The 10,729-nt window shown below is 42.2% G+C and overlaps 2 protein-coding genes across 2 annotated transcripts; both read right to left on the bottom strand.

Annotated features, from left to right (window-relative positions):
* Positions 1–5,234: 5,234 nt before the first annotated feature.
* Positions 5,235–5,639, bottom strand: LOC141691258 (uncharacterized). Its single transcript, XM_074495995.1, has one exon. The coding sequence runs from the start codon at positions 5,637–5,639 to the stop codon at positions 5,235–5,237; it is 405 nt and encodes a 134-aa protein (XP_074352096.1).
* A 3,270-nt stretch (positions 5,640–8,909) lies between these two features.
* On the bottom strand, positions 8,910–10,436 carry LOC141691259 (uncharacterized). Its single transcript, XM_074495996.1, has one exon. The coding sequence runs from the start codon at positions 10,434–10,436 to the stop codon at positions 8,910–8,912; it is 1,527 nt and encodes a 508-aa protein (XP_074352097.1).
* Positions 10,437–10,729: the final 293 nt, after the last annotated feature.

Below are 10,729 nucleotides of genomic sequence, written 5' to 3' on the forward strand. Positions count from 1 at the left end.
GTTCCTACTGCTGATTCATCAAGGGGTACTGCTGCAAGGCCTCGGTTAACTGACAGAGCCGCGGAGGAGGAGTACACTAGGCTGTTGGGGAAGCCGATTCTGAAGGAGAGGGGGTTTTTACCATCAGGGAGGGATGGTGAGTTGTTGCCCATGATTGCAGAGAAGGGGTGGATAGCTTTTTGTGAGTCACCCGAAGCAGTACCGATGAGTGTTGTTCGCGAGTTCTACGCGAACGCGAAGGCTGAAAAGAATGGGTTTTCTGTAGTTCGTGGGCTGACGGTTGATTATCATCCTGCGGCGATTCGCCGTGTGATTGGACAGCGAGAGAGGAAGCCCGAGGAGTAGAACTGGAATGAAAAGATTGCTGAGGACTTTGACTTGGATTTGATTTGTGCGACTCTCTGTCGACCGGGCACAGTTTGGAACCGCAGTCCAGCCAATAATGAGTATCGTCACTTTCCGGCGATCGCCATGAACAGGTATGCCCGTGCATGGAATGCATTTATATGTGCTAATATTTTGCCTTCTTCACATGTACACGAGGTCACAGTTGAGAGAGCACAGTTGTTGTGGGGAATTCTGAATGAGGAATACTATGTGGACCTTGGTGAGTTTATCTACCAAGGAATTCTGAAGTTTTTGAGGGGAGCAAAACATATGAACATCCCTTATGCATCCACGGTTACAAAGCTATGCCGTGCAGTAGGAGTGAACTGGCCGGCTCATGAGCAGTTGCAGTTGCCAGCAGCTCCGATAGATTCTGGCACTCTGAATGGGATACAGGAGTGGACCGGTGGTGAGCCTGAGGAGCATGGGCTGGGTTATCATCTTCCAGGAGGGCGTCCAGCACGAGGTGCTACTATGACCAGGCCAGGGCGTGGTGAGGCTAGTTCTTCGAGAGCTCAGGAGGGTGCTGGGATGGGTGATGCCCAGTATAGGAGGCTTTCACGGCGGATGGATGCCATGTATGAGACGCAGAGCAGGTTTGCTCAGGAGCTCACCCTTGCGTTAGGGACTGCTTTTCGAGGCCTTGGAGCTGATATCCAGTGGCCAGTTTTTGGTGAGGACTCTGCATACCCACCGCCTGATACTCCACCCACTGAGGGTGATGATGATGATGACTCCGAGTAGGTATACCCTGTGTTCCTTTCTACTACCTTCACTGGGGACAGTGAAGATTTTAAGTTTGGGGGTGGTAGTTAAGGAATATTTTGTGTGTGTCATATAGCTGCATATTCATGATAGTTAGTTCATATAGTTGCATAATTTTTGCCATATAGTTTTTTTTTATATATAGCTTTATTTGTTTGTCATATCATATAGCTCATGCATATACCATGATCCCTTTTGCAATGATTTATCGACTGAATTGTGATATTGATGCGAGTGTAGTGATAGCATTAAAGTGATATTAAGTTGTGTAGGTTGATATGCATGCTAGAAGCACTTGTATTGTCACTAAGTCTTAGAGAATGCTTAAGGACTAGATTGTTGTTATGATCTGATTATTTTCGAAGATAATCTATTTATTATGCTTAGAATTTGATAATAGGTTCTTAGTGGTAAAGGCATGAAAAAGAAAAAAAAATGGAGTAAAAATGGAATTTGTTGCTAGTTGTGGCTAGGCGTCAAATGGCTAGTAGCCGGCTCGCATGTTATGCGAGTAGTCTAGGGTTGAGCAAGATGAAGCGAAACGCACTTGCTCAGAGTTATTAAAAAAAAAAAAATTTTGCAAAATTGATCAAGAGTGGGCTCTTTGGTATTCGAGTTATTAAGTTCTTAGGGGACTTTGTGCCTAGTGACCTAAGGCTTTTAGAGTCTGGGATCCGCTAACCTAACGCTCGTTACATGGATACCATTATATAAGTCTTTTGTGGACCTCACTCATTGCACGGTCAAATAAGCATTTGAGTTGTAAATAAAAAGCACGATTCCATAGTAAGCTCCAGAGTTCTTGTAGTGTTGTATATCACTTTGCGCCTAGAATTTTTATTCTTTGTATAATCGTAGGATTGCCTTGAGGATAGTCTAGTCATAGTAATTGGTCTAGTTCCAAAGCATATCTGTTAAGCATTTGCACACACCACGTTTCTGGCTGTATGTCCGTTTGCATGAGTTTATTGATCTTTAGTGTCTAACTGCATTCGTTGAGACGTGACAATTTGGTTGGTTAATTGTAGTAAGGGGGATCGTTGCATTTTCATATAGATTGCATTCATGCATATTTTTATTTGTTTTTGAGTCTGTGACGCTTGAGGACAAGCATCGATTTAAGTTTGGGGGTGTGATAAGTGGCATTTTATACCACTTAGAACGTCTTAAAATGGCTTAAATTGGTGTCTTGAAATCAAGTATTTTGTGTATTTGATGCGTTTTTCTAGTGTTCATGCATTTCAGGGTATTAGTTGCATTTCGGAGAAGGAATCATCAAGAATAAGCCTTGGCGTGTGTTCACCATTGCGAGAGGAAAAGAACGGGCAGATTACGGCGAAGAAACGGAGCAAACCTGGAAATTTTCCAGTAGGGTCCTGCGCGCCCGCGCAGCAATGCTGAGCGGCCGCGCAGCAGCCTTGCGCGCCCGCGCAGAAATGCTGAGCGGCCGCGCAGGGTCGGGGAAAAAGATATATTATTTTAGACTTCTACTTCTGTTTGGCTTCCAACTTCTATGTAATCTGAGTTTTATGGGACTATTATATAGGTAGATTTGAGACGTTTTTCACAGAGTATTAAGAGGAGATTATGTTTTAGATTGTGTTTTGCAAGCGAAGGAGATAAGGAAGAAGACCGATTTAGCACACAGCAACGAAGAGGAAGCATATATTCTTGTGATTCTTGTTTTGTTGTAACGTTGGATGCTAGTTTTCTTGCTTTGACTTATTTACTCTTGTGACGTACTCTGTTTTAATATAATTAGTTTAGTTGTTATTTTCTTGTGTTTGTTTATCATGATTTCATATGAACCCATGATGGCGATAAGTTCTATTATGGGCTAATCGTGATCATGGGGTTGCAACGGATTTATTATGGAATTCTTTAGTTAATTGTTTAATACTTTAGTGTGTGATGATTGCATGATATCTAGTATTGGTTGTGCGTATTCGTCTTATGTGCGTCGCGAACATATAAGATAGGGTGTTAATCTCTTGTGAAGCGACGGTGGATCTTGAGATTTAGAACTTGCCATGCTAGCATAGGTTCATGTACGTTGTGCATGATTAGTGGGTAACTCTAACAGTTTTATTTGCCCTATGTAATCAAAAAGGAATAACTTGTGCTTAAATCGTTGTGTTGTCAATTTCTGTAGACATATAGGAACTCAACATAATTGATGACTATTCAACTTCTATCTTAATTGTGGATGCTTGGTAGAATGGTATTAGTATAATGAAAGTTGGCTTTTATCAGTTTCGTGTTATTCGATTAATATCATCACTGTCACATGCTACAGGTAATAACTATGGCTATAAAAGGAAGTAATAATGAAGTTGTGATCTCATGAGTGTTTTATTATTGATAAATTGAAGTGTTAGTTAAGTGGTTAATTAAGTAGTTAATTATAGTTAATATTTAATCAACAATTTTAAGTGTTATTATCTTAACATTGAGAAGTAGTCATACATTGGGTTGAGATTCGGCCTACAGAGAGATGGGTTAGTGGGTCGACTGCTCCGGCTCCCCTTCGGGCTTTTCATGTCTTCAATCTTCCTCAGGACTCTAGCACTTATGCTAAGCGGTCCCGGTCGGAACTCGTTGATCGATGCTTGGGGAGGGCTGGCAGGGTATACATGACTTTTCCTAGATGTTCATTTTATTTACGTTTTATGTTCTATATTTATGAGTTTCCTTCTTTACTATACCCGACATAATACCTTTCATTTTCGTGTTTTGACAGTTTTTATCCGATGTAATTCATCTTCTTGAGGAATATAGGGATGATGAAGGTAAAAGTTCACCTTCGAGGATTGAAGAGGAAAGGGACATCTTGAGAGATGAGAAGAAAAAGCTTGAGAATGATTTGGCTGAAGCCAGGGGTCGAATTACCGAGATATCAAAGGCAAATTCAAGTTTCCGGTCCAAGGTCCATTAAAGCTCCCTTTCACTTTATTCAGTGTTCTCAGTTTCACACATGTGTTTAAATTATTGGTTTTGTTATACACAGATAAGCGAATTAGAGTTGGCCAACGATAGCCTGAAAAAGGAGTCGGAGGGTGTCGGCTCTCGATTGAAAAGTGTTGAAGTCTCGCTTTCTGAGGAGACTAAGAAACGCGAGGCTTTGGAGACCGAGGTCACGGACCTTCGTGAGAAGAGTGAGACTCTAGGGACAGATAACTTGAACTTGAAGCTGGAGGTGGAGAAGGGTGTTGAGGATATAACTGGTGCCCTTGGTGAAGGGTATGGGCGTTGCCTTACTAGGATGAAGAAAGTCGGCTTTGATGTTAATGGCCATGGCTTCGAGGATTACATTTGGGATTACGCCCAAGAGCGTAAGGAAGCAGATCTCAACCCTTGAAGACGAGGAATGTCTCGTTATCTGATGTAATGTTTGGATGATATTTTAATTTGACCAAGTACATTTATTGTTTTTTTTTATATTTCAATATTTAAGTTTTGCATAACACATTATCTCTCATATTCGTCTCCCTTGATTTCGTGATTTTTTATTCTATGTTGGTGTAGTGTTTACTATACTTTGTTTTGATCTTCGTTAATCCACGCCTTTTGTGTAAGTGTTATAGGGTTAATACCCTTGTTAAGCCTTCTTTTCCCCTCTTTCTTTATATTGTTATTTGATTTGAAGTTAATGTAACATTTTGATTTTCGGATTTGCACATCTTAAGGACCTTAATCTCCTAAAAATATTTTTCGAGTAGATAACTCTTGGGATATTCTTGATTGGTGTTTTCTCAAGTCTCGATACACTATTGCTTTCTGGTGCATCGAATCCTGTTACGTTAGTAAGGTTTTTCGAATCTCGTGGGACTAGATTCCTTTCGGGAACTGCTTAATTTTTTGCCTTTATACAAGTATTTTCTAGAGAGCCCTGATTTGATGGGATAAGTTAATTAATGTAACAAAAATATATGTTTATGAATTATAAGATGTCTAAGAGTAACAAATTGCACTGATAATTTAATGTGATTGTCTTAACGGGGATCTCATATCAACCCCTTTTCGTTAAGACTAATTTTTCATAATTAAAGATAGTTTTGATTCATACATTCCAATCAATTTAACTACTGATAAAATTTCTTCAAGTGAATGGAATTCCAAGCATTCTTGAGAGGAGTTCCGTCGAGGGTCGAAAGACGATAGGTCCCCGGTACAACGACTTCTGTCACCTGATATGGTCCTTCCCACGGAGCCTTGAATTTACCTGTTATAGCCGGTTGGGAGGCTGCCGACTCTCGAAGGACTAAGTCCCCAACCAAGAACTTTTTGACCTTCACTTTCTTATTAAAGTAGGCTGCTGTGCGAGCTTGTTGTTGGAGAACTCTTCTTGACGCTTCGTCTCTGACTTCTTCTATAAGGACATTGTGGAGTTGAATTCCTTCTCGCGACGCTTCAACGTCAAAGCATTCGACCCTTGGGGAATTAAGGGAGATTTCGACAGGCGAGACTGCTCCCAAACCAAAGGTCATTTTAAAAGGGGATAACTATTGAACTCCTAGGTGTCATTCTATAAGACCAGAGAACATTCGGTAATTTATCGACCCATGGTCTTGGTAGTTCGTCAACCCTTTTCTTGAGACCCTGTAAGATGATCCGATTAGAAACTTCAACCTGTCCGTTAGCCTGGGGGTAAGCTACCGATGACTTGATGTGTTTTATCTTGAGCTGGGAAAGTGTTTTTGTAAACTTATCTCCCACGAATTGAGTTCCGTTGTCAGTCACAACGATTCTCGACACTCCAAACCTAAACACAATGTATGCCATAAAAAATTCTACCATCTCCTTCTCGCGAATCTTAGCCAAAGGTCGGGCTTCGACCTATTTTGTTGCGTAATCAACAACCACAACAATGTATTGGGCTTGATTCTTAGACTTCGGGAAAGGGCCCACGATATCTATACCCCACTGAAAGAAAGGGCATGGGTTGATGACTGGAATCATTTCTACCAAGGGTTGATGTGAAACAGTCCCGTAAAGCTGACATGACTTACACCTTCGCACAAAATTTTCACAGTCACTTCGCATTGTAGGCCAAAAAGACCTTGCCTCACTATCTTAAAGGATAGGTTCTTGCCTCCTAAATGATCCCCACAGATGCCGGTGTGGACTTCCACCATCGATAGGTTAGCATCTTCTGGACCTAAGCATCGAAGTAGAGGCTCTACAAGTCCCTGACGGTATAGCTTGTTTTCTAGCACACAATAATTTTTTGCCTTGTATGATATAGATCTAGCTTCATTCTTATCTTGTGGCAGCTTGTTCTGCAAGATATATTCCAAAAAAGGTTGGTGCCAATCTGCCATAGAAGATATCTCATTGATCTTCAGTATGTCGGGGAATAGAGGGCTTAAGTCAATGGAAGGAACCTTTCTTTCCTCGGCATAAATTGCCTCAGATGTTGTCACAACGGATGAGGCCAATTTAGACAGTGCGTCGGCCCACTGGTTATCTTCCCTGCAAATATTTTTAATTGTCCATGACTGGACTTTCTCCAACAAAGACATGGCCAGTTTCAAATATGTTGACATTCGAGCGTCGTGCGCTTTGAACTCTCCCTGTAACTGTTTTGCTACAAGCTGTGAATCCCCAAATATTTCTAATATCTTTACCTCTAGCTTAATTTCTAGGCGAAGACCTGCTAACAAAGCCTCATACTCAGCAACATTGTTTGTTACTGGAAATGAGAATTTTAAGGCCTATTGTATTTTGAATCCCTCTGGACTGATTAAAATGACCCCTGCACCCCCTGACGATAATGTTGATGATCCGTCGATGTAAAGAACCCAGGCCTTTTGTGGAAATAATGTTTCTTCGAGTACAGGACTGTCAAATTTGCATTCTACAATAAAGTCTGATAAGACTTGAGACTTTACTGCATTCCGTGGTAGACACTCGATGTGGAATTGGCTGAGATCGACCTTCCAAGCGGAGAGACACCCTATCATGTCGGGCTTGTGCAAGATACGTTTCAGGGGCTGGTCAGTCATGATCTTTATCAGATGGCCTTGAAAATAGTGACGGAGCTTTCTGCTTGCTACCACGAGAGCATAAACTAATTTTTCCACATGTGGATAACGAGTTTCGGTGTCTTTTAGCGTGTGACTGACGTAGTAGACTGGGGCTTCTCGCCCCTCGACATCTTTGACCAACACAGAGGCTACTAACCCATCGGAGGCCGAGATGTACACTTTCAAAATCTCACGAGGCAATGCTCTTGTTAAAATTGGGGGCTTGTCAAAAATGCTTTTATAGCTTCTAAGCTTTCTTTACATTGATCGTCCCATATCAACTTTTTGTTCCTTGATGCTTCTTTGATGACCTTGAAGAAGGGACTACATTTTTTGGAGGCTTGTGGTATAAAGCGCCGAAGGACTGCTATGCAACCAGTAAGACGTTGAACCTCTTTGATGGTCGACGGGTCTTTCATTTCAGATATGGCTTTTATCTGTGAGGGGTCGGCTTCAATCCCTCGTTGGGAAACAAGAAATCCTAGGAATTTCCCAGATGTTAAGCCAAAAGAGCACTTTAACGGGTTCAACCTCATGTTATTGCGCCTGACGTTCTCAAAAGTCTCTCGAAGGTCGCTGCAATGATTATTTGAGGATTTTGATTTGGTTATCATATCATCAACATACACCTCGAGGTTCCGTCCCAATTGCTTCTTAAATATTTCATCCATCATGCGCTGAAATGTTGCACCAACATTGATTAAACCGAAAGGCATGTTTCGGTATGCAAAGACCCCGCGATGTGTGATAAACGCTGTTTGCTCCCAGTCTTGATCATCCATCCTGATTTGATTATATCCCGAGAACGCGTCCATGAAAGATAATAATTCATGACCCGCCGTAGCATCAATAAGTTGATCTATATTTGGCAAAGGATAATAATCCTCCAGACATGCTCTGTTAAGGTCTGAATAATCAACACACATTCGCCATTTCCTATTACTTTTTTTTCACAAGAACGACATTAGCAATCCAAGTCGGGAATTTTACCGGCTCGATGAAATGGGCAAGTAAGAGTCGATCGAGCTCCTCCTCGATAGCTCGTCGTTTTTCTTCTGAGAATGTGCGCCTCTTTTGCTTGACTGGGTTTTTCAGGCGGTCGACATGTAGAGAGTGTCTCGCTACTTCGACGGGAATTCCCGGCATGTCGGAAGGCGACCATGTGAATATATCTGCAAATTCCTGAAGCAACCTTGTTAATTCATCTTTTGTCTCGATGTCTAGATCTTTTCCCACTTTAACTATTTTATCCGGTGAATTTTCCATTATCGACACCTCGACAGTCTCACCGACGGGAGAGAAAGAGGGCTCCCTCGGGATATCGAAGATGTTATCAGGGTCTATCTGGACAACCTCGTTGACCGTTTGAGAATCACAATCTTGCTTTTTGGGTACCACGGTAGTAAAGTAACATTGTCTCGAGACCGCTTGGTCACCGCACATCTCCCCCACTCCAAACTCAGTTGGAAATTTCATCTTCAAATGGGGTATTGACGTGATGGCTTCCAGTGCCGAAATGGTCGTTCAGCCTAGAATGGCATTGTGACTTGAGTTTGCACTAATTACATGAAATTTAACTATCTTCCATACTTGACAAGGCATTGTGCCGAAAAGAACCGGGAGATCAATTGTTCCAACAACCTTTACCTCATTACCCGTGAAGCCATAGAGAGGCGAATGGGTATTTTCTAATTTCCGTTCCCCTGTATCCATTTGCACCAAGGCGTGATTTTACAGAATGTCGACAGAACTGCCATTATCGACAAGGATTTTTTTTACTGTATTGGTGCCAATTTTTACTGTAATAACCAGCGCATCTTGATGTCCTCTTATGATATTTGGAGAGTAATCTTCATCTGAGAAGGATATGACAAGAGATGGGGATGGCTTACATCTCTTGAGATATGAAGGGTTAACACTACACACCTCTCGGGCATAGGACTTACGAGAATTATTTGACATACCTCCAGCGGCGTAACCGCCGAAGATCACATCGACTATTATGTCGTCTTGTCTTTGTTGATTTTGGACCTGTCCTTCGATGTAATGGACGAAATGGCCTCTTCTGATTTTGGACTCGATGAGATTGCTTAACTGATAGCATTGTTCTGTGGTGTGTCCCGTATCTTCGTGGTAGTCGCAATACCGAGGGCTTGGAGGACGACCCGGCTTCATCGGCCTCGGGGGTCGAAAGTCAGGTTCTGTCTTTAGAATTGCCAAGATTGTTGCTTTGTCGACTGTAAGCTTAGTAAACTCTTTGTCTTTTTTGTCATGGGGCTGCCATCTTCTATCTGATACGGGCTGTCGCGGGTATTCTCGACCTCTCAGGCTTTGATATTTCTCTTTTCCAGTATCCCTTCTCGGCGATGAACGTCGAGGAGATTTGGAGTCATATCTTCGAGACCTCGGAGTCCGAGGGCTATGAGTTCTTGTCCTGTCATACTTGTAGCTAGAGCGTCGAGGAGATCTTATGCTTCCCACCACTTCTTGGAGTATCATCCGATGCTCGACAATCTGGAAAGCTGCGTGGAGATGTTGAGGATGTTTTTCTATGAGCTCTTCTAGCAGAATGCCATGTCTGCTTCCATCAATGCCTGCTGCTAAATAGTTTACTGCCAAAGGTTCCTCCAGGTCTGTTATTTCAGATATAGCTTGACGAAAGTGTCCTAAATAGCTTCTCAAGGATTCGCTAGGTCTTTGACACATCGTAATCAAAGATGCTGTGATCTTTCCCCCTTTGTAGTTGCTTGAAAACCTCGTCTGAAATTTTGTTTTTAACGTAGTCCAGGAGTCGATTGACCTAGACGGGAGATTGTTATACCAACGTAAGGCTGTTCCCTGTAGACATGCGGAGAAGAATTGGCAACGGGCGACTTCTGAGTGTCCGTAGAATGCCATTCGACCGTCGAAAGTATTGAGAAAGCCTGATGGGTCTGTTGATCCATCGAATTGGTCGAGCGCCGGGGTTTTTAAAGTCCTGTGTATCTTAGCTTTTTCGATGCTTCGAGATAAGGGGCTTTCCACCGGGGCTTCAAATCTCGATTGCGTTTTAACTAGGTCACGAAGTTGAGCCATATCTTCCTGCATCTTAAGAAACTCCTCTTGTGATATCGAGTCTGTCGACATCAATCCTTGTGGGGTACCGCCTGAGGAAAGTGTCCTTGGGCGTCGAGGCCTGGAATATATAGATTCTGTGGATACTTCCTCCTCATCATAGTAGTAATATTCATCGTCCTCTGACAGCTCTACATATCCCATCTCTTCATCACCCCCTTCTTTAATTGATGTCTGCTTCAACTCCTGTTATAAACGATGGATTTCTTTTATTTTCTCTAACTTTGCTTCTAGTCTTTTAGTTTCAGCTTCTAACAACTTAAGCTCTTCATCTGAACCTTCCGTGCCCTCTATTTCCTGCTCCCGTAAAAGTTTTTTCCGTGTCAATTTCTGCAAATGCAACCTAGCATCACTGGAGAGGACTTGCTTTCCTTTCTCTGTTAAAACACGGGAACGGGTGTCTTTAATGATCCTCCTTTTATGCTTAACAGGTGGTT

Source organism: Apium graveolens, chromosome 10 (assembly GCF_009905375.1).
Source record: "Apium graveolens cultivar Ventura chromosome 10, ASM990537v1, whole genome shotgun sequence".
Lineage (NCBI taxonomy): Eukaryota > Viridiplantae > Streptophyta > Magnoliopsida > Apiales > Apiaceae > Apium > Apium graveolens.